This window comes from Periophthalmus magnuspinnatus, chromosome 19 (genome assembly GCF_009829125.3).
Source record: "Periophthalmus magnuspinnatus isolate fPerMag1 chromosome 19, fPerMag1.2.pri, whole genome shotgun sequence".
NCBI lineage: Eukaryota > Metazoa > Chordata > Actinopteri > Gobiiformes > Gobiidae > Periophthalmus > Periophthalmus magnuspinnatus.
The window spans coordinates 6444191-6471915 of NC_047144.1; the positions used below are offsets into that span (position 1 = coordinate 6444191).

Genomic DNA, 27725 nt, shown 5'->3' on the forward strand with positions numbered 1-27725 from the left:
TTCCATGGGCCTGGCCCGGAAGATAAAACAAGAGATATATTTGTAATGTGTGTGCTGGGATCCCATTTCAAAGACAAGGCCGTCGGAATCCAGCACAGGCTTATTGTTATTTGACAGAGATGGAACAGAGGACTTTTTTCTGTCCAGCGTGTGGTGCCCCATCACTCTCTGGCCACACCGGGATGTGTCTACAGCCAAGACTTGAGAAGGGCTCTTCAATGACATGTCCTCTGCTACAGAGAAATACACACAGAACAAGTTCAAGCCATAGAACAAATCTTACAAGGTGTGTAATTCTTTTGAGAACAAGCAACCTTTCTTTCTGTCCTGGATTATGGAGATATAATAAACATGCAGACTTCAGCCTCTACTTTGAAACCTTCAGATACACAGTTTGACTCAGCCCTTCATTTCATAACAGGTGATGAATTTAAAACCCGTCACTGTATACTCTATGAAAAAGTAGGTTGGCCATCGCTGTCTGCCAGAAGAGAACAACACTGTATGAAATGTATTTATAGGGACTACTTGATAAACTGCCTAAATATCTCATTTGCTTGTTGAACTTTGATATGTGAACTTTTAATACAAGATCTCATTATTGTCTAAAAACTGTCTAAAGACTAAAAACTGGCAGCACCAGAATTGAAAATGGGAAAAAAGGTTTTAGTTATTTTGCTTTCCAAAAATGGAATATATTTCAAGGACATGCAAATCTGGAGACAATGGTGCCACAAATGCACTTTAATAATAGTGACAGACAGTGATAAACATGAATCCTCGCATCTGCACCTATGTGTAATGTTTTAATTGGAGTTGTATAGTTATTTTTGTTTTGTTTGTGTTTTGTTTATATTTTTCTGTATTTTAAACGAGGAGCAAAATGAAAAGGAGAGTCTGAGGCTCTCGTTGGGCGCTCCCTGCACAAATAAAGATAAATGAAATAAATGCATGGGATTTCTAATAATCTGGATTATGTACTTTACAATTTCCAGACAGTGTTTTACTGTAATTATATAGGTGTTCTACCCACAAACACTTGTAATAATTAAAATAGAGATCTTCTCAGTTTGAGATTGGTGGAGAGATTGGTCCTGTACTTTGCCAGCCAAGACCATACATGCTTTTTCCATTTCAACATATATAGAGTCTGGGACTCCCAAGAGTCACAGACACTCCCAGTGGGAATGACAGGTGGGGTAACCAAACAAAGAAAACACATGATCCATTTATGACTAAACAAACATGAAAGCTTAATATGATTAAAAAGAAAGAAAAAAGTAAGAGAACTAAGAAAAACTGCAGACATCTGCAGAATTAAAGGCACTGAACCTGATTTTTTACTGTGAAATGTGAAAAAAACAGAACAAGTTGATTTTAAATGGTTTGCAGTGGTTCAAATAGCATTCTTTCTAATTAGATACAGCGTATTACAGATTGCAACTTACACATCAAGAGCTGCTTATACAATATATCTGTCCTGGGGCAAGACACGTTTTGCTCCAATACATGAGAATCTGGTACAGGGCCTTTAAGGAAAAGCACTAAACATTCTGTTAATCACAGGTGAATAATCTTTTTGCGGACTCTAAACAGTTCTCACTCTGAAACTACAGCTCTGAGCCTTATCAGTGTCTGCTCACTGTTAGTCCATTTACAGGACTTTTACCACATTTTCAGAAACAGGAAGTAGTTGTTCTGGGGAAACCTACAAAGAACCCAGGCCCCATGTTTGGCCCCTGATCAACCCCACATCAAATAGACGCAGCCTCTTAACATGGGCATAAACCTCCACACACACATCCCTTTTATTAGTTATATTAGCCTGTTTACACAAACAGCTCAGGGCTGCAGACAGTGAATCATGTGTAAACAAAGTACGCAACTATTGCATGCCGAGACATTGACTTATTGTTTGACAAAATCTGAGGAAGTGATTAAGGAGAAGGTGTTGAAGAAAAAAGGGAAAGTCTAAGTGAAAAGACAGTTGGTCACAAAAGCCGCTGGTTGATTTCTGATTCAGACAACAAGACTCCTCTCTCCATCATGACTAAACTCAGTAAACAAGGTGATGCAGCCCATACAGTCACGTATACATTATACACTATTGTCATTATATTGTAATTATATATAATTATATATTGTCGGGGCATGCTAGATCCCTTTACTGAACTTACCAAATCCAAAGAGGATCAGTTGAGGAAACGTATGACTCATGTAAGAAGACGCCATTTCACATGTTGAAAATGTGAACAATCCAAACACTTTGTAGTGGTTATGAAGCTGTTTAAAGTTGATAACAACTTTGATTCTTCTGCTTTCTTTTGGCATGTCCCCTCAGGATCCATCCCAATAAGTTTGTGGGTCACGGAGGTCATCTGCCTGCTGGCTGGAACCCCCACTGTTCCCCAATGCCTTTGGCCCTACACTACCAGTACCACATAAATCTCTACTACACACTAGTGTGTGTCTAATTATATTTATTACACAAAGTCACAAGTGGCCATTCATGCTATCGGACTTGTATGGCATCAGTTGTGTGCTTAGGTCAAGGTCCCACAGAATAAACAAAAGAAGTGAAGGTAGGTAGATGGATCGAGGCACAGGGGCACGGCCAGAGAGACAGTGATCAGTAAAAACAGAGAGGCGGGGGTCAGGGGGGCAGACAGTCAGAGGAGAAAGTTGCATAAACTCACACACACACACACACACACGCATACACGCACACACATATACGCACACACGGAGCACGGGCTGCTCTAAATGTGGCTTGTAGAAGGAAATTCTGAAATCTGAGTCTTGGCACCAGACAGGCTGGAAGCAGGCAGGCTGTTGGACGCATAGAGGGAGAGAGGAGAGGGGCAGCGCGAGAATTCATATAGTTGTTCCCTCTGCGCGCCTCTTATCGGCTTATAGGCAACATTCATCTCAACAGCACTGTGACCTGCGGCCCTCACTCTGACGGAGTCGGCATGGCAACCGCCACAACGCCACAAATGAGAAACTGTATTTTTATACAGACACTACCAGTCAAAAGTTTGGCAGCACTTTTTCACTTTTGTTTCTCTTTTATTTTCATGATTATTTACATTGTAGACGTTCACTGAAGGCACCAAAACTATTAATGGACACATATGACACATATGTAATGTAGCAAACAAAGTTTACTCTCAAAATAAGGCAAGTAGCCACCCTTTGTTTTGACCACCGCTTTACACTTTTGGCATTTGCACCCTGACACAGAAAACCATTTCATGTGACTTCATCAAAAAGCTAATTGAGAGAAGGCCAAGGGTTTCCTGCGCTGTCAACAACGCAAAGGGTGGCAGCTCTGAGGATTTGAATTAAAAATATTTTTTAAAAGTGATTTCTTTTTTTTTTTCTTTGCTACATAATTCTATATAAGACGTCATATATTTGATGTTTTCTGTGTGTATAGAAATGATAGAAAGTGGTAAACTTAAAGAAAAAAATGCAAAAGAAGGTGTGTCCAAACTTTTGACTGGTAGTGTAGGTCCTCAACATTTTCCCACTGCAATAATCAATTTCACTTCCACAACTTGTGGTTGTGGTTCAGAGCTGTGTGCAGGTAGCCCAAGTTACATGGTGTTAATGACATTGCTTTTCTATACCCCCTCTATATGAGAAATATTATAGTTCTAAACTCTCCCACTGCCCCAATGCATTTCCTTTCCCCTTGTTGATATTTAGGTGAAGTCCTTACAGTCTTGATGCTTTCTTACTGTCACTGGCATAAAAATGGCCACCATAACAGGGTAGGTGATTTTTATCAAATAGAGCATAGCATGCATTTATAACACTGTAATGGAAAGGGCATTGTCAGACAGATGTGCTCACCAAAGCCAATTTCCAGTCTTTAAACTAAATCTATAATGTCTACATAATTACTTTCCACTGTTGAGCCTCTTTGTCCATCCACTGTCTCATCTTCCTATTTTTAAACGGCCAGCTGAAGGTTGGGATGTTCCAGTGAGACATGACATCTCTGATATGTGTGATCCAAATGTGTTTTATTGTCCCAACATCAGCTCCAGGGCTGCATTGGTGAAGTTACAGTTGAGTATAGGTTGGTTGGTTGACATGTATTGAGTAAGGCCCTGTGCTTCATTAGAGTCAGTGACAGCCTTGTGTGTGCTGTTTTCATAATTAGGAGCAGGAACAAACTGTTCATAGTGACTGTGTTATTCTTAGCCGTGAGTCCAAATCAGAGCTGTGGACACGCTCGGAGCGCCTTTAATGCTCATGTTTACACAGTGTTCTTTCTTCTGTCTCTTTTTATCTTGTCCTCATCTCCTCACTTTCCTCTGTCCCCCGGGAAAGGCAGAGAAAGAGTGGGCGGGCCGCTGTATGTTTAACCTTTGAAGGGGCCTGCTGTGCTGAGCAAGGCTTGCCACCTGTTGGTGATGTGTGTGCACTCACAGAGGTAAATCTCTGCAGTTTTGATGAGCAGAGACAACAGTGCAGTCGCCATAGCGATGTGGCAGTGGGCACTGGACGTGGTTCTCAGGAGGGGGTGCTGAAGGTGGGGCGGGGCCCCTCCTCTATGGGGCCTGGTGACACCATGTCTCCCAGGGAGAACGTGGGCCAGCCTGGGTGGCTCCAGACCTTCTGTGAGCCTCAGTGTGTGAGTGTCCCTGCCTGGGCCGCCATATGCCACCCACCAGCCCAGTAGAGAGGGGCGGGCGGGGCGACCCCTGGCTACCACACTCACCAGTTGGCCCATTCTCTCAGTCACACGCCGGCCGGGCGCCATGTTTAAAGTCCCACGGCTGTTTATCTGGGATAGAGCAGTGTCCGGGTGGGGCCGCAGCGGGGGCTTCATTATTGTTCATGATACTAATGAGGCCTTGGAGAAAAACGTGTATATTCTATACTGTAAATGACATACTGGTGTTGATATGATGGTGGCTTTTTGTCTTCCAGATCATGAGAAAATATGAGTATATATTTTTCCCATTCCCAAGTTCTAATTGGCCTCAAGATGGTTGTAACATTCATTGTGGTGGTTGTATCAACTTCTGACTAATAAGGGCTATGGCTGGTGTTCTCACACCTACCAAAGTGTGTCTCTTAAATGTAATTTTTATAGCATTTATCGTTTTACCGCTTTTTGTCAAAAAATTTTGAAAAGTGCATGTAAAAACAGATGTGTAGTCCTGGCAGAGCTTTGTTTGACGGTTGACTAATGTGGGCGAGGAGAAACACTACCTGAGCTTCCTATCTCAATCTGTAAACTATTTTCCGAAACTGGTTTCAAACCGCAGGCCTCCTGAGTCTCCATCTGATTTTCTCTTTGCCTCTGACCCTGAAAGCACACATACACGACACGTAAAACAGGGCTGTAGTCTTCCAGGCCGTCTTGTCTTTTATCAGCTTATAAGCAACACATGGAGCCAAGCTAACCCGCTGACCCACGCACACCACCCTCGCTTTTCCCCAACATTAGATTTGGAAACTCCCCCCTTCCCCCTCTTTATCAAATGCTTTAGCTGTCTCATCCCATCACCTTTTCAATCTGTCTCTTCTCCGCCTGTCTCCATCGTTTCCTGGGACGTCCCGTGGCCCGCAGCCCCCGGACCTCCTGGTGTGTGCGTGCTGAGTGCTTACTCTATCAGTGTGTTTGTGTACAGTCACATCTTGTCTTCTAGTCTTGTTTGTGTGTATATACATATTTGTGAATGAGCTTGTATTTCTATATCGGTCTATAGTGTGTGTTTAGGTTTGTGGTGTTTAAGAAAAGCCTATGGTCGCTCCAAAAGCAGAGAGGTAAGTAAACTTCCTCAGTCCCATGGGAATCTGGTGAACAAACTGTTTGGCAGCAACATGAGGAAGACGGTTCATGGAATGACATTTACGTTTTGGTGAAATACATTATAACTCATTATACAACACCCAAATATTCACTAGCAAAAAAATAGAACTTTGATTTTTGACCCCAACTCAAATGTAGGTGTTTTGGCTTGATTTATGGTATATTTCTGTTATTATTAGGCCTTTGACCAAATGCTAGAGAGTGAACGCACCCAGTAGGTTTCAAAAAACGTCACTTTACGTCACTGTAGTGTTTAAATAGTATAATAAAAAATATGCTATTTAGTATAATAGCATATTTTTTCTTCATCTTACAAAAAAACCTGAAAACCCCTCTCTATACTTGGAACATGCCCATATGTGTCTTCCACAGCGGACTTTTGGACAGCAGACCAAGCAATTAATGACAATCCAGCGAGCTAGAACTTTGCAGCCGTTTTAACACAATGTTCTGATTTGAACCACATAAAACTTGGCCTTTACTGTATGTGTTCCTGTCTGCCTGTCGCTTTTGTTTGAACTACCAGCCCCAGCACATGAAAAGAGAAAGTGAGAAATACAAAATCAAATCAAAACCAAATGAGTCGAGTGCCACTTCGTCCAACAGCACTTTACACAGCAGCCATCTTTTTTCCACTAAAACTTAAGTGATTAAAGAGAAAAAACGCCCGCTCACCACCCCCTTCTGTCCCTTTGTACACACTTCATACAGATTAACACTTAGTAACTCTTATTTCCCAGACCGGCTCGCTGCTTACTCCATCGCAATGTGGATTCGTTGGCGGATGCGTGCGAAGAACAAGGACACGCGGTAAAGACAGAGGTGTTTAAATATAGGAGGGAGTCTGTTTTTTCTCTGCACTAGTGAAAATAATATTGTCAGCTCTGAATTATCCCTGAAGCCCGGTTGGCACCAGGTGAAGGAGAAGGCCTTTAGAGGATGGAGGGGATTTGACACAGCACAGCGAATTTTGCGTAGATTTATTTTACCTTTGCTCAATTTAGAAACCTGTAATACAGTTCTACAACAACTACATCAAGAAGTGCCTCCAACTGCAGAAAGTTCAGCTGCAAAGAGAGTGGGAGGTCACTTAATGTCCCTATGCAAATGAAGGGCAGTGTAAGTTAGTCGACCTGTCACGATCACACATTTTAAAGTGCAATATACTGATTAAGAAAATATAGACAATAAATGATAATATTGAAACAAATTGTAATAAATAAATAGCAGAATGAAACACTTTAATACTTAGTTTGTGTCTATAATGAGTTACAGAAGTGATTTATTCAAGCTTTTATGGCTTAAATCTTAACATATTACCAAAAAATTACCAAAAATTGACTCCAAAACATGTTCCAGCTTTCATATATTGAACGATAAGTTGATATAGTAATTATTGTGAAGGGCCTAATAGTTAGTATTTGAAATCTGAAACCTCTATAGTAAGAAGAAGGCTGAGATACCTATTTGGCCTAATTTTAACAGCTCATTGCCTGTTTTTCTAACTTGACCTTTTACTAAATCAAGCAAATATATTTTGCTATAGTCCACTTCATTCCAACACTCACTTTCTTCACCATGCCCCAAGAGCCCATTTACAATTATTACCAATAACAATAATGCTGCTATTATCTTTTATTATTGCATTTTCCTAAGGTTCAGCCAGCAGCTGTTGGAGATTTTGATAAATCTTACAAAATAGGTCCTGGCACCAAGTTTCTTTGGTTTCATGTACGGCCTCACGGCATGGGTGGGTATCTGAAATCTGGACTAACGGAGCATGCAGCAGATTGGTGTAACCGTGTTAAACAGCTCTCAGCTAATTTACTACAGTGGGTTCGAAAAAAACAGTGACAGTGAGTAGAAAACACAATAAATGTGGACTATTTGAAATATGCAAGTGACTCAATGGGATGTTTTATAAAGATTCTCCCTTCACACGTGTTTCCCAGTGAGTGTGATGATGACGGTGCATTCCTCGACCTGGTTTCACCTCCTCGTAGCATGACTCAGCCCTGTGCCTTGACTCCGGCCTTGTTTATTATGTCACAAAAGACCGGTGGTGCATTCGGGGTGCGAGAAAGTCCGAGAATCCAGCTGTAAGCGAAGGTCCCCCCCCTCCTCCTCCCATAAATGAGCATGTCCAATGTACCCACTGTGTTTCATTAAAACCAGACCACATCAATCAGAGCCTGAACTTTAAAGACCATGTCCTCCTTCTCCACCAACACCAGAGGAAAACATAGAGCTGTTAAAGCGGAGGACCTCACAGTAGAAATACACCCCGATGGTCCAACACTTAACACCAGGATACTCTCACTGCCCCCGGACCACACAACCTCCACGAGTCCAAGACCACACAAATGCTCCAATGACGAAAAAGCCCTCGCAAGACCTCACACTGAAGGTGAAGTGAAAAATTCTAGAGCATTCAACATCTGCGGCTATGCAAAATACTGACTAACTAACAGAATCACAACTGTAGCGTCTTACTCCGCAAACACGAACCTGAAAGATGTTTTCGCACGTGACACCGCAGGCATTTTCACTTGACAGGAACTTTGGTTAGGGTGGTGCAATGAATTGAATTTTAATCATGATTCATTGTCAAGGATCAGCTTGGTTAATCAAGTGGTCCACAGCCAGTGCAGTCAGTAAAAGCATGTGTTTTGGAGTTCAGACTTTGGAGGAAGAAATACAAATATGTTCTGGGGCAAATGGCAATGATTAGGTGTTGGTATTGTTTATGTCCAAGGAATTGATATTGCAATTGTTATGAGACTATAATGAGACTAAATAAATATCTAACTAAGTATCAGAATTGCTAAATAATTATTCTTTTTTTTTCTTTTCTGTCATATCGCCTAGCCCTTAACTAAGTACAAGGGAAGTGCAAGATTCACTGCACCCCAGCTGATGAGAGAAGAATTGGAGAAGTCAGGAGTACATAGCTGGAAGGTCAACAGGGGGTATGCCAGAACGATGGATGAGTAGATAAATTAGCGGAAGAGGGCTGAGCAGAGGGAGAGCAAGAGGCTGGGAAGGAGTCCCATGGGTGTGGACGGGAAGGCAGCCCCAGTGATGGAACGCTTTCAAAGTCCTTTCATCGGCTGCCTGAGGACTGGAGCTTTACAAGAGCAAGATGAGCCGGCGCCACTAGAGCTGCTTGGCTCTCTCCAACCAAACCCAGACGCTGAGACGGAGCAGGAGCCTATCAGAACTCCACCCACTGCACAGACCCCGCCCACTACACAGGCCCCGCCCACTCAGCCCCTCAGCCGACCCCAGTCTCAACCAAATGTGTGAGCATCTGTGGAGGGCTCATTCAAAGCTACAGGATTGAGAGAACATATTTCTAAAACTTAGCTTTGACAAGAGCTCACATATGATCGCACTTTTGAGCTGACAAATGCACTTTACAGAACATTCACTGATGTAATCTTCTCCATAAAATACAGATACCTTACATGGTTTTGGCATAATGGTCACAAACTAGAGATGCATTGATACAGCTGTTTCAGTACCATACCAGTACTAATGCTTTGGCTTCAAGTACTTGTTGATACCCAAACAATCACAGCAGACTGACAGTAGATACTTTAAACTCTAGGATTTCACAAAACACATTTAAATATCCAATCTAAATGTAATTCATTATTTAAGTAATAGGGAATGGGAACCACAATCTACGCATAAAAGTTCAAATAATATGAGATATTTTGGGCCAACAACTACAAATTAATTGTCTTATTACATTTACTGCTTGGCCTAACACTAAACACGATATCGGGAAACCTCTATTTTTAATTACAATTTCTTTGTGGATCTGGCCCATGTCCATATCATTGCATCACAAGCCTGAACTTAATTTGAAAAGCTGTTCTTACCAGTCCACACTGAGGGATCGTCTCCGGTAGGACACAGGTCTGTCCTGGTTCTTCTCTGCTTTGGATGGACGCTCCTTCAGGGACAAGCGATGTGTAAATTTGGAAATCCCAGACTCTGACCTGATGGAAAAAACAATTACAACATTTTTCAATATCATTTTCTATTCAAACTGGAAACTGCAATGTTGCTGGAAGACTTATCTGTGTACATTCCCAACTAGAGTCAACAGTTTGGCATGAATTTTAATTGAATTGCAGCCCAAGAAGTTGATAAACAGGCTAACAATGCAGCAGTTCCCACTGGAGACATTGGGTTTTTGGGGAAAGCTACATACTTCCTGCCCAATTTTCTCCAAATCTTTTCTGCACACAAGTCACACACATTTTAATCTCCTATTAGGCTGCCAATGTCCCAGTTCAACTTTTTACTCGAAATTAAAAAGAGGAAATGTAATACTTCGCCCATAATGGCTCGGGACGCATTTGATGGGACTCAGCACTGCTCTCATATTGCGGTGGTAACAGTGGGGAGTAATCAAAATGTAATATTTTCAATCTAAGAGACAGGCCACAGTACACGGAGCAGGAAAAACTCAGAAACATGAAACTATCAAAGAGGGACTTTTCCACCGACTGAGTAAAGTTATATAAAGTTATGCTTAAGTGGCCCCCTCCTTACCTGATCTCATACCCCACTGTTTCCATTTTACTTCATAATGATAAAGCATCTCTACTAATACACATATCTGCAACAACCGGAGCCAAAAAGTGTTTTAGCCCCTCTACGGTTCGCTCTGCTGGAGACAAATGGCTCGGGCACCCTCTTCACCGCGACCAAGTACGTGGCAGTATTGTTGTTCACATACGGCCTTAATAAACCCGGAGGATGGGTGATTTCTGAGCTGTGACATGGATGAATGACAAAGCAACAGTGCATCCAGTTGTGTCTAATTCAATAGCCTCATTGGCACGACGACAAGTGGAATGGAGTCGAGCTATGACAGCATCCCAAATGAGTGATTTTAATAGGACAGAAGACATTGTGTCCAGCGTGCTGAGTGCTCCAATGGGACAGTATTAAAAATGAAATAATAACTGCTCAGATTCAATTGGATCAAGACATGCACTTCTTGTTTGGCTTGTGAGGCTGGTTTCCCCAAGTACTAAGCCAATACAATATGACCATTTGAGATTTGCAAAACCTGCTCTATCCAGGAGTCATATTCATAGTTAGATAGACATTTTGAGAATTATATACACAATATAGATCTAAATATCTCACCTCCAGTTGTCGAAAAATGGATATGCAATATTTTGAGTCGGAATATTGTAAACAATCCCAAGTATAGAGTGACAGGTGGAGACAGGGGGTTGGTGAAAACACAACAACATTTCTAAGCACACAAGCCCCATACTGGATTATTCAAACATTTATTAATCAAGCGACAACTCTGAACAAGCCTAATACATAAATGGACTGGGGACTACTATATTTTCAATTTCTAAAAAGAATTAATAGCTTTGCAGAGGTCAATGCTCTCCCAGCGCTTTCACAAATTGTGCAGCCTTTATGTAAATCATATAGAGGGCCTGTAGGACCAGCTGCCACTCTGATCAAAGTTGACCCGTTGAGAATGACCTCATGCTTGGGCTTATCTGCGAGCGGAGCCCCCAGTCCCAGTGCGGCGGTTCCCACTCTTCCAGCACCACTACTGTTTCCTAAAGCCACGCCAGCTCCTCCAGAGAGCCCATGACCTCCAAGACAAAGAGGCATATTTTCCCTTATGAATCATTCAAAGGGTGTGGGATTTTGGTCAGATGGCAAAGGAGCCTCTAATTGATGGTATTAGGCAAGGATGAAATGTGACTTCTTCAAGGGCTTTTAATTGAATTAGTAGCACTGCTGTATACGCGCCAGGCCTCACGATGCATCACTGTTCACGTTCTTTCATATAAACAGTGAGCTCCACTTTGATTTGCATAGTTTCATTCCTAAAAGTCCCTCTCAAAAGGCTGATAGGAATCATCAGTGGGTGTAAATAAAGCATTACGTGTCATTTTGGAGTCTGATCTGTGACCAATGAAGGAGCCCCCTCTTTTAAACTTCAAACAGAACCTTTGGCTCAAACACTTGACACAACATGACAATAGGATAATGACTTCAATGCCGTGAAAACATACATGGGATCAGGAGTTCAAAGAATGGGGGCCAGCAGACCTAGCCGGGGACTCAGGGAATCCCTTTGAGGGCTTTAGACACAAGTGGACATGAGAAGCAGGTGCCTGTTGGCTCCTTAAGAGCGTCCAGTCTGGCTCTTACCCCACGCAGCTGTCCCACGATAACATCATCACTGCGGGCACACACTGATGATGCAATCCCCCTCAGAGGCCCTTAGGATCTCCCACTCAATTATCCTCTCATCACACATGGATTCTTACACTGGGTCTGCGCGTGTCCGCTACTGATTCACAGTCATTTTATTCAATCTTGGGTTTCTTGAAAAGTCTGTTGAGTTTAAAATAAAGGGTCAGAATGAGTTTGCCTTTTGTCTGTTGCATGGGAGGTAAATTGGTCTGAAATATGCAGCAACGCAGCTGGTGGTGACAACATTTTTATGATGTGAAAAAGAAAGATATAATGAGCATAATAAATAGCTTATTTACTGACCACTGAAGTAATTTACAAAGTTTTTTGTCCAGTTAACAGAATTATTTTTTCTTTTGCAATGGAACCTAGCTGGATGACTGAGGGATTACACAGACATCTAAGATTTGTTTTATTGGCATCTTTATTTGAGTTTGTTCAAACCACTAGAATTTTCTCTGCTTGCTGCCTGTTTCTGTGAATACACGATCATGTCACCATACTTACATATTTGCAATCTGCATGATGCATTTGAAGTCTACAATGCCTTGTTTCGTATTAAATCATTGACTTTACAATAGTATATTACATACAAACACCTTTCTTTTTTCACACGAGATGATCCATCTATGTACTGGTTGTTTGCTCCATGTTGGGTGTCCGGAGTCGCTCTCTGATGTTTCTGTAATGGTTTTTATCTTCTTGTCATCTGCATAAGGCTCCACAGTGCTCACAGGGTTGCGCTTCTATCTGCGTTCCACATTGTTGCACCAGTGACTCCCACAAAGCATTACAACAGACCGTAATATGCGTCTTATGTGCAGTCGCCTCTCTGCAATGTGACTGATTAGGATCTTGCCAGTAACTTTCCCCCTGAGCTAGAAACTCAAAATCGTTGTTGTCACCTCTATTCCGTTACCCTGGCAGAAATAGCTGTCAGATATTCATGGTAAAAGAATTTGAAAGTACTGGTTGTTCTTGTAGTAAACAAAGCTATCAACTGTGACCCTTTTCACAGCCCCACTAACCTACTGTTATATGAGAGCCAGTTAAGACTGTCAGGAATTTTAGCAGTTTTCCAAGACCAAGTGTGCTGCTTAGAGAACTTTATAAATCATATGATCACGTTTAGGGCAAAGCTGCAATGTAGAAAAGACATTAGAATTTTGAATTTTATCTTTTGTGGTGTATTTTATACCTTGCCTGGGGTCTAGAGTTGGAAACTAGCTGGATACTGGCTCACAGAAATGTTTACTCATGTTCATAGTGCCCATTCAAACAAACTAAAAAATAAATTAATACACTAAAAAGTTCCCTAGGCTTTATTATATAGAGAGAGTATGCATTATAATTTAAATAAAAAGGCACATCCCAATAGGTTATGTTCACATTCACAAATTTGATAATGTTGTCATTTCAAATATCAATATACGTCTATGCGTCTATGAGAGATTTATTGTTTTTGAAGGAATCTTATGATAAACAAATGGCCTTATCTTAATTTGCTAGGAATCATGGTTCATTTATTTATTAATCATATATTTAAACCAAATGATTCCATTCTATATGTATTAGAGCATCAATGCCGCACACTTTTTCTCCAAGAAGTGTTTATAAAGTGATCCCAGTGAAAGCTATGCATTACTCAATCTATGCGGTCCGCCTGTGGTTAGGTCGGCTTAACCACAGATCATATTGCAGATTACTAAGTAACAGACACTACAGTAAATCATATGCGGGGCAGACAAATACCTGACCCCGTCTCGGTAATTATGGCCAATGGCTGCCTACCTAAAACAACTATCTTCAATGGGAGAGAAAACAACGCTCTGGACTTCTTTCATCTCCCTCAAACTGCTATGGCTTCTGCTCCTGCCAATGGAACAGCAGCAATGTACACGGGCACCAACCCATGTAAGAGATACAAATGCACAAACTGCTCTAAATGTGTTTCATTAGCAAACAAAACCTCTTTCAGTGGGCCAATCATAAAAGAACCCAGCCAGGCTACGAACGCCGCTAATTAAAATGTGCTCAAAGAAAGCCTTGTTTTCCACTCGGCATCGCTGTCCAAACCCGTGTCTGTGCTGTGTGTCTACAGATTGCGGAGGCTGCATTTATTTCTCTTGGAGTCACATCTCGCCAGTAAAATAAGAAACAGTGATATTTCTAAGTGCGATAGCTTTATTGTGTAATGCATGATTAGTCAAGGCACTAGGTCAATTAAGTTTCAGCTTGGCAATGAAAGTGGGAGGGGAGCTGGCTATTTTAAGTGGTTGAAATTTTTTAAACCATATCTTTAAAGGTTGTTCTGAACAAATATATGACACTTTTTTGAAGTTCCAGTATAACTTTGAAGCTAGATTTCATTTTGTCCATCCCAAAAGCAAACTAACTGACATATCTATCTACCTTTACAGATGGGTTATTAGATATTTGCAGTATCTGGATATCGTTTTGACCACCCTGAGTTGGATAGGATTGGAAATATGGCATGATCTAACAGAGTAAAGTTGCATTCTGTCATACTTACTCCTGCCTTAACCACCATAAATCCCTATTACACAAACTTTGTAGCTTAACGCATTGCAAATTCAAGGCCAAGCGAAAATATGTTGATGATGAGAAGTGTTAATAAAAGAAGCAGCTTAACAACCAGCATCGCTTTAACAAACACTTGATCGTAACAATAACTCCTTCCACTTGAAGTGCTAATGATCTAATCTCAGTGCTCCGTGCCAAAGCAAGACATCATCATATGCTGCCCATCCGCCCACTACTGTAAACACACTGATATTTCCAGCCTATTTTTCCCTTCTCAACCTTCATTTGAGTCACTTGCAACGTTTCATCTTCTTTTATTACTCCCGCGCTCTGGCTCCTGTTTTCCGCAGACTCGGCACTAGCAGAATTTGTCAGGGATACAAAAATTAAGACAGGAATTCAATGTTTTTTTTTTTCACTTTGGTTGGTTCCCTGCAGTGAAGAGGTTTGATACTGTGTCTGTGAGCGTTTGAAGTCGGACAGCTCAGATAAAAGATGGATACGGCGTCAGATGATGTTTGAGTTGAGATGATGAGAGAAGGATGCCAGCGACCTATTACACAGTGTATTCTAGGTACTGATTTCTCTTTAAACCGTGTCAGTGAGGTGGGAAACACATAATAGTATGAGTGTGACTTGGAGAAATCTGTACTGCATTGTGATGATATCAGTTTAACAGACTAAGTGAATAAAAAATGAGGCAGTGTATGGTTTTCTTATCATAGTGTGCTTTTCAAAGGACCAGTTTATTCATTATTCAACCTTACAGATTGGTGAAAGGCACTTCTGTAGCGTCTATGGCGAGTCTGACCACCAATCTAACACAAGATGCTTACTTTTTATCGGCTACAACGGGAATCATGAAATTCCTGGTACAACATCTATCAGACCTTTTTCTTCACGTCAAGATACACAAATCACTTTTTCCCCAACTGCTTTTCGCATTGATAAATCTCTTTGGGCTTTTTCTACCTTGGCAAGGCAAAGTAAAGTGAGTTTATTTGTATAGCACACATCGTACACAAAGTAGTTCAGAGTACTTTACAGAATTAGAACATTAAAATCACAATACAAACAAATCAAAACATAAATAATCATCATAAAATTCACATTAAAACAGAAGAGTGCAGAATACAAACCTTTCAGTCATATGCACAGCTAAACAGAACCATTTTGAGTCTGGATTTAAGCATTGTCAAAGTAGAGGCCTGTCTCACATCTTTGGAAAGACTGTTCCAGATTTTAGTTGCAGAAAACTGAAACACTGATTCCCCATGTTTAGTCCTGACTCTGGGCAACAGTGGGAAGCCATTCCCTGAAGTCCAAGATGGTTCATATGGCACTAACATGTGGGAGATGTACTTTGGTGCTTGGCCATGGAGAGACTTGTTCACAAGCAGCTTTAAAGCTTTAAAGTCTGTTCTCTGAGCCACAGGAGCCAGTGCAGAAACCTCAGCACACGCTCTAGACTTCTGTTACTTCAGCATCCATCTATAGTAATATATATGGTTTACAGCTCTTCTCTAAATGGACTTCCTCTGATTTATATTGTATAGAATATATAATACAGGCAATCCCACCTTCCTATGCTCATGAAAGAGTCTATATCCCCTGATAGTTCCCCAGAAGCAGACAAAGCAACTAAGAGGCGTCACATGCAACACTACGCCTAATCACTTCTGACATAAAACTATAAGTATCCAGTTGGTTACCTTTAAAACTCCATGAACTGCAATGTTATGTCTGCTACTGCTGCTGACCTATTAGCTTAGCCCCTGGTCAGCTAAACAACCGATAACATAGCAATAACTACACAACTTTTATGCCAAACCATGCACATTTCTGAGTAAACTGTCATAAATACACAGTTATTTAGCCTTGTGTGGTTGAGGACTGGTGCGATTGCTGTGGAATCTGGTCTGCTTAAAGTGGACACCCCTCTGGTATTATGTTTATGGCCTTGATAAAAAAAAGAGACACTGTTAGCAGGGCACCCCACTTTCAAGCATCCAGCCACAATTGAGCATGGCGTCGAGATTCCAATCAGGGCCGAGCCAGCAGACGGCAGGGATTATTTATGCTGGAAAAGAGAGGGAGACCTCGAAAGATGAAGGATCAGAGAGTATGCACGCGTTATTATACTTATGAGGACCAAAAGTCAGGCTTCATTATAGAAGGGTCCTCAAAAGGAACATTTTTCCAGTTGAGGTTAAAAAAGCACTAATTTGAAGTTAAATCGTGGGTTTAGACACGCAGTTAGTAGGATTAGTGTTAGTTTTAAGTATTTATGGAGAAATGCTTTATAATCAAATGAAAATAACACTGGCATCACTTTTGGACCATGATTCAAACTGGGGATAATCTAGTTCAGGGGTAAATGCTCTATCCACTGAAACTAATGTGCCATTCACCGTCGACAGTAGTGTGTCCAGCTCCTAGTCTGCTGGACAATATTTCTTTTCTTGACTCCTAGTAACATCTTTTATTTATTTATTGTTGCAGAAATTCAACAATAATCTTTCAAGAAACATTCAGTTGGATCTAGTCTTCCTGTGGTTGTAGGCAGGGTATGACAAGAATGCTATTCTAATAAGCTGTTTACTGAAAACTTGAAGTAGAACTTTTTCAGAACTTGATAGGGCGTGTGGTTTGAGAACTTAAAAAAATTACAATGTTGCCAGTACAGATTGCACAGATGAATTTCAGTTGATTAATAATAAAACTGTACAAAGTAGTTACGACATTTTAGGACTTTTGAAGCAACATAAAATTATTTTCAACTTATCCACTGCCAGCCTGCGCATGTTTTTTTGTAAAACCATGTTGTAACCAGCGTGTTTTCTTTCTTATGCAAAGCCAATGGAAAAGGCTACGCTTCATAGAACACAGATCTCAATGTTCTTACTACATTAGCATTTTTCATACACACAAACATGTTCCAAAACAATGGCTGTCTCTTTTTTGGGGGTCTGGCAGCATTTTCTGAAACAAGCCCACACCACAGCAGCCAAACCACATCAAACGGCCCCAGCACACTGAGGGGCAGACCAATAACTGCCACTAAGTTTCTCAGGCGCTGGCTACAGATACATCGGATCATGCTAATACCAGCCCACTGAGCTAGCTCCATCTCTTACCACCATCACCACTATTGTAAATACTTCTCAATATGTATTTACACTGCAGCAGCTTGGGAAAAAATGAGGTGAAAAGCTGAAAAAGTGGTCTGGAAAAATGGCGGCGTGTCAGTCAGACAGAGGTAACCCGCCATTATTCTGGAACTCTGTGAGCACACATATAGCAGTATCATGAGGTTATGGCTATAGCGTATACTACATGCAGCAAGAACTTGAATTCAACCCAATCAAAATAGTTGATCTTTAATCGTTGTCTGGAGCTAATTCATTAGTCTACTGATTGTAACTTGTATATGCTTGCATTTAAGTTACACTGGACTTGTGGTGTAACTTGGTCAAAACAGCTAGGCCTACTGGAAAATGTGCACGTACTAATCGCCTCAGATATTTATAGAATTTTTCCTGACCCTTGAAAACTATATCCCGTTGTGTTCTACTCATATCAACAGGATTATCCATAGTGTAAGAAACTGCTCAATCATATCTGAGCTTAAATGTAGTCGGAACAGCTCAAGATGGATTTGTATGAACTCAATGTCACTTTTTCATTAATGCCTCCTTTTAAGGTGTATTTTACCAACTAATAGAAAGGATAACTATTGTATCACCAGACTGAAGTCATCTGATGCGCACAGTGTGGACAAAGAGCAGACAGAACACAGAAGAACAAACGGCTCCTTTTCCATCACCCTCGGACCTACGTCAGCCCATATGTGAACAATTACATGGCTCGCTCCTGTGAATAAATTAGTCTAATCAACTTCTCTCTTCCCTGACATCCGCACCTAAATCCCCCGCTCAGTGAATAACCCAGTGATCCCTGGTCTGAAGACACCCTCAGTGACCATCCTTCTATTTGTCCATCCTGTTTCAGCTGATGGAACAAACCATGATACTACGACATGGGATTTCCAATGGTTAATGTCATCATGGATTACTCTCCACTCCTCAGAGACAAATAAAATCATAGCTCTATCGAACTTGGTGAAAAGTTTATAAAGCACATATACCTGAGAAGACCTCCGGTAGCACAGTGAGGACATGCTAACTGCATACAGAGCAGGGTACTCTAATCAGCCTTAGCGAGAAACATGGAATGAGCAATATCCGAAGTGAGCTGTGGAAAGTGACTGGTCATACTCATTACAAATTAACTTTATTGACATTTTCCAGGTCATGTGGTGATAGACGAGATAACAGAGATAAAGTATTTGAGTGCACGCTGTCACATATCAGAGTTTTTCTTGGCAGTCTATGGCTTGAGCTTGACATCTTGTGATGGCTAAACAGGTTCTTGACTACAGCTGCTAGTCTCCTGGCAACAGATGTCTTGTGTTCTGGCACACAGTGTGCTCTGTGCCCGCTCACCTGGCATATCCACAGCATACATGTCAGTGCACTCCTATTATTACCACAGGCAGCATGGCCACCGCCACGCGTAAATATGGGAGTAACATGTACAACCACGCAGGTTCATTTGAACAGACAAAACACAACAATGTGTTCAGAATTTGGGGAGATCTCAAATCGCACTAATATGATGGCAGGAAAACTTAATTTGTGTGATTTTTTTCAAATGTAATCATACATGTTACTTAAACAACATAAACACAAATGAGAAGCCATTATCAAACCTGTAGTTTGATCATTTATGAGCATAAAGAGATTACATGTGGATAGTAATTTTTTCCTCTGTCCTTCCCAAGATGCTTGTACTAATTTAACCATTGTATCGTGGTTGATTTGTTTTCCATTTGTTTTGTGCTCTCTCACTTCTCCTTTGATTCCCACCTCAGAATGAAGTGACCAAACATTGTCCAAAGGTTCCCAGGATGAAGGCATAGAAGGCAGAAATAGAGAATTCTTACTTTTTGTGATGGTTCTCCTTCCGGTCAGCTGAGCCCAAACTCTATAAAAAGAAGAGGGAAAAAAACAATGTTACTTTTAAAATTTACATCAAACTGGAAAATGGGGTAATGACACATTTCATTTAGTCTTGCCCAGGGCAGCTGTGGCAAAAGAATATTACCAACTCCTGAATGTGAATAAGGAGTGAATGTATTAGCTACATTCTACTCTTAAAAAACCTAATCCCCTGTTTAGCCCTGATCTGTCTCAGAATTGCCTTTAAAGTGGCCTATAGCCTGGAGCAGTGTTCAGATGATCAGCACCACCTTGTAACCATTACACGACTAATGACCTTGTCTCTAGTGAAAATAATTATGAGGCTGGCTGGGATTTCAAACACTTCTCCATTGAATAAACCCTATCCACAAGCATCCATATAAATCTATGGAGGTGTGCGTGTGCTGTAGCCTAAATCTGATGGAGAAGTTATCCGAGTTCATCCACATCCCAAAATATTTCCCAGCAGCTTGTCCCTGCAGGGGACAATCGGGTGCATCCCCGCGGCACAGATGAGATCTGATATGGACTCACACTGGGACAGGTGGCCCTAAGGTAAGCTGTGGCCAAAGGCAAATTCAGGCCAATCAAAAAAGACATGTTCAGCAAGGAAAATCAATGACTTTGAGAAATAGGCACCATGAGGCACCTCAGGGTGTAGGGACGCAGCTCCTTTGTAGACAAGACCGTAGTGATGTAAATGTGATGTAACCTGTCAATTTAGTGTATTGTGCATGACAGCGTGGAGTAGCATGACCAACAAGAACAGCAGCAGTAGAATGTGTGACTAAAATATCGATACAGCCTAAAATTTAAATACAGGCTACTTCACCCAGAGGTGTTATTGCATGGCATGGAATGTTCCACAGAATGGCATTAAACATATCTATATTGCAATTCATCAATTACAGATGTTTTCATTAATCTAAAATGAATGCATTCTTACTGTGATCGGGCTCTCCATAGATCTGACCTGTCACTTGATCTGGTGGCACCACCTATCACCACTTGTCTCCAAGGTGATAGATAAGTTTAATGCCATACTTTTGAACATTCCAGACAAAGCAATAATAGGCTATCTACTTGGAGACAAGCAATTGGCTGACGCTCCACCAGAAAAGTTACATAGTGCACCTTTAAAGAGTAATAATAATAAAGATGATAGTTTATGTAACGTAGAATTGTTTGGACTAGCAAGAAGAAATCAAGGCAAAGAGACATAGTTAGCTCCTTTCGCACCTGCGCACAAGTAAGCTTACATTTTAACAAAGCCAACACTTGTAGCTAAAGGAAGGGTCGGGATCACACCATGTCTTCCCTTTCAGAGCCCACATCAGACGACGCTTCAGTTTAATGCTAGCTCCTGTGACATTTGACCACTGCCTGACTACTTCTCTGCACGTTCTTTTATGTGCACAGCTCGGTGACATTTGGAGCAGTCAGCAGCGCTCTTGCTCTTATACCTTTGCATATGTGCCCCTGGTGTGAACAGGGCATACCCTACTGAGCGTGACCTTTCACCTCTGTGCTCCCCTGCAGGTTGAGCTGCCCCCTGTGGGCTGGAGGGAGTCCTCTGTTTGAACCACAGCCACCTTACAGCCTCCACTAATGACCATCGCAGCTATATTTAGAGCGCGCTGTCTGCTTCCCATTCACATCATTACAATACAATACATTTTCTAGCAACATTTCTTGATTTTGGTTTCTTCCGTTTTGTAATATACATCAAACCACACAATTATATAACTCTATCTACAATTAAAGTAAAACGTCTTTTCATTTTATATTTTAAGACTGTAACCTTTACATTAGTGGTGAATACTAATTTATTAATCTAATCTCCTAATACTTTTTTATGTGCTGCAACATCATAGCGAATGTTTAATATTAATTATCAAGTTAGAATTTGGAAATATAGCCAACAATCAAATGACATTTACTGACCAGGACATGCAAAGTGCTTACATAACTCAAAAATGACACTGATCAAAATAAATCAATAAAAAAAAAAGGAAAAATCATCCATCTTTCTCTGTTTGCATTCTATATTTAGAAACTGCATCTTTTTCGCTGCAACAAATACTTTCCTCAACAGTCAAAACCAGCAGTGATAAACGCAAGCCGTGCGTTCCAACGGCTGTGAAACAATGTGATTAGTGAATTCGCTCAGTAATTACCTTCACGCCGCGCTCTGGTGTCACATATGTGCTCTGAGTGGCAGCTGCATACCTATACAGCAGGTCCAACAGCTCCACCGTTACACCACCCACCTCACTATGAATGCCTCCAAAACATAATCTGATTACTAACACTTTCACATGCACTAACTCGAAGCCGCGCAAACAACTTCTGTACTCCCAGAACCTACCTGTCGAATCAAAGAACAATTCCCAAACTTCCAATTTCCGATCACCTGTCTGTCAAACTTCTATCCGTGCTCTCCGGTGTAACTCCTTTCACGTTCGAGTAGCGATTGGTCACACGACTGGATTGTTTTTTCCTCTGCAAAGCTTCCGTGGCTACTCTCTACCGCTGCCGACTTGTTGTACTTTAATTGTGGTTGCTAGGCGATAAGCTTCTCCAATTCTGCACGCGGCGATGAGGAGGGGAGCGACGGAGGTGGGAAGGGGGTAAGGAGCGAGAGAATAGGTGATGGGGGGTGGAAGGAAACGCTCATTATAGACACAGTAGCCTCCGGAGAGTACGGGTGGGGGGTCTGTACAGTGCGACGAGGGTGATAGACCAGGAAGTGAACAACAGGTGGATTCTGACTATGAATCAAAATCTTTTAAGTCATTGTTAAGATTGTACAAATGCTAATTGACAGTAAAGGAGCCATTAACTAATTAGCCATTTTCTACAACATAAGCGTTAAAATAAATCTCTGGAGTCCACAGGTGTTTGACAGTGACAAAACACTTGCTTCAGCACTTTAGCGAAGGATATACATAAAATCGCACCCGTGAAAAGTTGTATATGTTATGTAAGGTCAAATATGTTGAGTGTTGAATAGAACAACCCACACTCTGTAAATACGTAGAGAGAAATCGCAGATATACCCGGTAAGTGCTGAATAACACAAAAATGTACGGGGGATTACAAAAGCAAAATGGCTAATTGTTGCTCATTTTGACAGACTTTTTAATTTTTATTTAGTTATTCTTTGCTGGTTTGTAATCTTGGTTTATTTTATCCGTGGTTTATTTTAACCTGTGACAAGTTAAAGATGCATTACGTAACTTTTCTAGAGGAGTGTTAGCCACGTTTGTTTGCTTGTCTTAGCAATAAAAACACCCATACTGAAACAAATGCAGGATAGATTTAAATGCTACACTGCAGAACATTCCAGGCAACGCAATAACGTCTCCATGGACACCAGCAGGAGGAGAACACCCAACCCGAAATGTTACAGAGTGCATCTTTAATAACTGAACGCAATGTTGTACGATGTTAATGCAATTATTTTCTCACAGCTTGTGTTAGTGTTGGTTAGAAAAAGCAGGCAGCGGATTTTTTAGATTTAAAATAACGTTGCCACATGTGGAGCTGTGAAATAACGTTCAAATCATATAAATTCTCCATAGCGGCAGACCACCCACTTGGACTTTTAACAACACAAACATCAATATAAATCCACGGGGCAGCAGAATGTGTATTGTACTTATCGGGTGGCGACCTTTGGTGCTCCCGTGCGCGCTTAGAGACTGTCCCATGTGTCTATTGCGTATACAGTGTGGACGTATATATCATATGGTCTTACAGAGGGGTGACTCACTGTGTTTGCAGGCTCTAGCTGTGGTGGGCATTCATAAATACGTGCCAGCACATTGTCCTCACAGTCTATATAGTGACGCCTAAGCAGCACACCGCGGAGAAGGGAGCATTACTCATAGCTGCTGGAAATGTCAGTCCAAGAAAAAAAAAACACGCCGGAAAGTGTCATCTCGTCCTCTTTATATGCTGGCTCCTGCTGATCTCTGAAAATACACCACACTCCCAAATAAAGACACTGTGTAAAATGTAAACAAGCTAAATATGTCAGTCAAAACCTGGAGAATGTCAGAGAAGTGTGGGGCTAATTACAATTAATTACATGATTGGCATCTTAATTACAGTAGCTGACATTTCTGCAAGATGATAAACTGGAGCTGGGCGATATGAAAACATTGATTTTCATACATCTTCAGTCCTACAACGATATGTCCAGTTGACAGATTGATTTATTATTATTGGTCTCAATTTTCAGTTTGGCCTTGGACATGGATCTTGATAAAAATTTGCACATTCAATCATTTTATTTAATACAGTTTTTAGAGTATATATTGTTGCCTCCTCTGATTAAAAAAGCACTCACTACATGTCAAATATAGTAACTCCTAAATACCACAAACATAAAGTATCATTTGTGTCACTTTTTTTTTGTGGTGTGTTTTTAGACTCTTTCTAACCTCCGAGGTATTTGCTGATCTTGAGAAGTTGCCAGGTAACTAAATTAAGGTAGGTGTCATTTTTCCCATCTTTAGACAGATAAGTAAATATCAAGCACAAAAATATATATGCTAGCTGCTCTCATTATACAAACGAATTAACGAAACGAATTCAGGATACATTTCATTTATAAACCTTCCTGGAGGGGTCACAACAATCAGCCGTGTCACAGCAGAAATAAAAGATTAGAATGAAAAGGGCAGCGTGGGTCAAGAAGAAAAATTATGTATGCTTTGAGTTAAGAAATTAAAAAGTGAAGTTTGCAGGTGGAGCAAAACTAAAGGAATCAATAGGTCAAGCTTGAACTGGCACTGACTCAGAAGATTTTTTTATTTGAAGTGAAACAAACTGCATTTCATAACACTGCAGAAAACCAAAAATGATCTAAAAGTAAGAGACCAGTAGCTCATCTTTTTGAACTATTACATCATACTGGATTGCACTATAGGTTGCGTTCATTTGTTGATGTTATAGTTTCAGCTGGAAGTCAGAGGTATAAATATGGGAGATTTACTGTTTATGAAAGAAATATCCTAACATCGTTTCCTCAAGTGTTGAATCATATTATTTGTAAGGGATTGTTATGTTAATCTTACTGTTTAAAATCCTTTCAACAAAGACTCACGGCTTTGGGGCTGAATAATAAAGGCACCGCTTTCTGAAACTACTGTGGAGAAATAAATACATAACTTTTGTTTGTTTATGTCGACAGAGAAGATGTTGAACTTTGTGTCAGTTTTTATTTCATGTGGATAAGCCTAGTAATTACAGAGATATTAACCTCTTTCAAGACAACAAACTGTTTTCATTGTTGTGTTGTGGATGTGTGCATTCTTAGCTCTAATTCTTCGTATTTTAGCGTCTCTATCCAAACGTTAATGACAAAAATATAGAGCTGCTGGGGGAAATAACCAGATTTTTATCAAACGTGCCATTCAAACAGGCCCGAACCTACTTGCCCAGTAAGTGTAATTTCACCCGCGTTTATTTGACACTTGACACTTGAAAGCATGTCCAGCACCTCCCATGCTGCCAGGGCGGGTCTGCACTTTTACAATGTCATTATTTGTACAGGACTCCCTCCCCCTCCCCTCCTCAAGCGCTGTGGTTCCAATACCAACTGTAAATCAACACAAGAGAGAGTGCGAGCGTCTGTGCATATTTACCCATAAATCACTGCAGCGGAGCCACCTGCAATCAGGCTAATAGGGTTAGAAGACGTGCTGTCATCCGGGCCATGATGTCACCGGGCCCGGCTTGCTTGCGTCTGGGGGTGTTGGCGCTTTTTGGGGGGGGGGAGTGTCTGTGGTTTCTATGGAAATGTATGTGCTGCATAGGCATAAGTGTAATCAAATACATTTATGTGAATAGATGTGCCGTAAACACGCAAGTCCTATATGGTCTGGTGGTTAGCGCTGGCTTACAATGGGTGTGGGATTCCATCGAGAAAATCTAAACAAGTGAAGCGGTTAGTAAGGCCCTGCCACGTTTCCACACAATGCAGCTCATTCACATAAATAACTAGGGACTTTGAAAAACGGGACCCTTATTTACTCCTCCTCTGTAGATAATTGCCCTGTTAAGTTTTGGGAAAGCGCTTGGATTGAGAAAAAAGAAGACATATTATGCTTTTTTTTGTGTTTAGTATTCAAAATATGACAGAAGAAGATCACTTGTTTACGTTTTGATACTTGTAAACAACAGTATCGGTCTAAAATGGCGTAATAACAGACACAGATACATCGACATCTGGTTCAAAACTGCAGAAATCACTGGTCCCGCCTCTTAAAACCCACGGACTGTCACACATGCTTTTTTAATAGTTGAAAAATGGTTATGTGACATTTTAAAATACTACATGTGCAATCCTACTTTCTGAACACTCAAGTCTTGAATGCAGAAACTACAGGATTACTCAAACATGCCTGAATCAATCAAAATACAACTAATGATGAGGGAGCACCGTTATAACATGGTTAAAGGCTCATAAAAGTCGTTTTTTACATAATACGTCCCCTTTAATATAACTTGTAATATTATGAAAGCCTGGTTAAGATGGATTGGCTGGCAGTGCTATCTGTCAGCCAAGCAGTTGGAGCATTATCAGAGAAAACAAGGCTTGAAGTGGGAGCTTAATAGTCCGTGCCACTGCTTAAGCTGCTTGTGCTTTGATGGAAAAGATGAACTTGACAACTGCAAATGGCAAAATAATAAAGAAATGAATAGGGAAAATGCACAGGCGATTATCAGTGTTTTTATATCAAAGTGGATTAGAGCAAAGGCGTTGTGCAGGCGAGTACGCTCAATCGAAAAAACACACTAATGATATTGTTTTATTACAGTATTATTGCTAGCTTTGAGGAAATTTAAAGCGTGTTTTGTTCCATTCATTAGTCACTGAGTGCAGTTCTGTATGCATAACTTTGTGTCGGCATAACGTATTGTTGTGTTCTCATTAGGCCTGTCATGATAAGTACTATGTCGATGTATCGTTCAATATATAGAAGCTGGAATAAAATATTTTTGGGGTCAGTGTGTTCAGTTTCTTTGTACTACTAGGAGTTTTTTGGTGATTTTCTGGCTATACGATAAGATTTAAGCTGTAAAAGGTTGAATAAATCACTTCTATGACTCATTACAGATGTAAAATAAGTACTAAGTGGTTCATTCTGCTGTTTATTTATTGCAGCTCATGAAGTTTATAACGATATTGTACATTTTGCATAGCTTTTGTGGTTTTAAATCTGCTCTTGGGGTGTTGTGCCAGTTACAATGTTATCGTTTATCGTCTATATTTACTTCAGCAATATATCGAACGCCAAAATTTGTTATCGTGACAGACCTAGTTCTCATTGTAAATATGCAGTATCCTGATTGAAATCCTGAGTGAAACACGAGAGCTAAATTGTGCGTGACAACGACAACATGAATGCCTAGAGAATATCTTATATCTTTAGTAACTGTAATTGGATTTGCTAATAAAGCTTAACTTAACTCATACTGGATCGTGCTTGGGATTGTGAAACCTTTCTTAACGGTGTGTCGTAACAGTAAGACAACACAAGCAAAGGTAGCTAATTATAGAAAGCTAGTACATATACCGTCCCCAGAAAGAACAACCTCCACTTTGCGTGAATCAATATGTCACGTCAACACTACTACTTCTTTTTGTTCTAAATGAGTCACGGGCAAAGTGGACCGCCCCCCTGCTTACACATTTAAAGCGTACCACACACTTTCCTATAAACAGTGTCCCTCATGAGTCAAACTAAGCCAGCAGTGACGGCACAGTGATCAGAGTGCTAATCATATCAAAGAAGTGGGGGGGAAGCGTCCAGGGCCAGTGACGCATTCTGAGAGGCGCAGGAAGTTTGTACCACGGATATACTCAAAACGCACAAAGCAGAGACGCAGCTATCTTCAAAAATAGTCAACCAACCTAGACAGGCACCAGTGGAAATGGGTCTATTTATTTCACCTCATTAGAATTAAATGATCCATCTGCGAGTTACACTGGACCCTGGTTTTAACGATGGGAAAAAGCTCGGGGGCCCGTAGATCGGACT

The 27725-nt window shown here is 40.8% G+C and overlaps 1 protein-coding gene across 2 annotated transcripts in view; it reads right to left on the reverse strand.

Moving 5' to 3' along the window:
• Window positions 1-27725, reverse strand: part of LOC117387214 (ankyrin repeat and fibronectin type-III domain-containing protein 1) — a 123637-nt gene that overhangs the window by 19905 nt on the left and 76007 nt on the right. For both annotated transcript variants that reach the window (XM_033984659.2, XM_055229372.1), the window contains exons 5-6: window positions 19635-19675; window positions 9721-9840 (exon numbers count right to left, since the gene is read on the reverse strand). In XM_033984659.2, the coding sequence (XP_033840550.1) occupies window positions 9721-9840; window positions 19635-19675 (161 nt within the window). The remainder of the gene's footprint in view (window positions 1-9720; window positions 9841-19634; window positions 19676-27725) is intronic.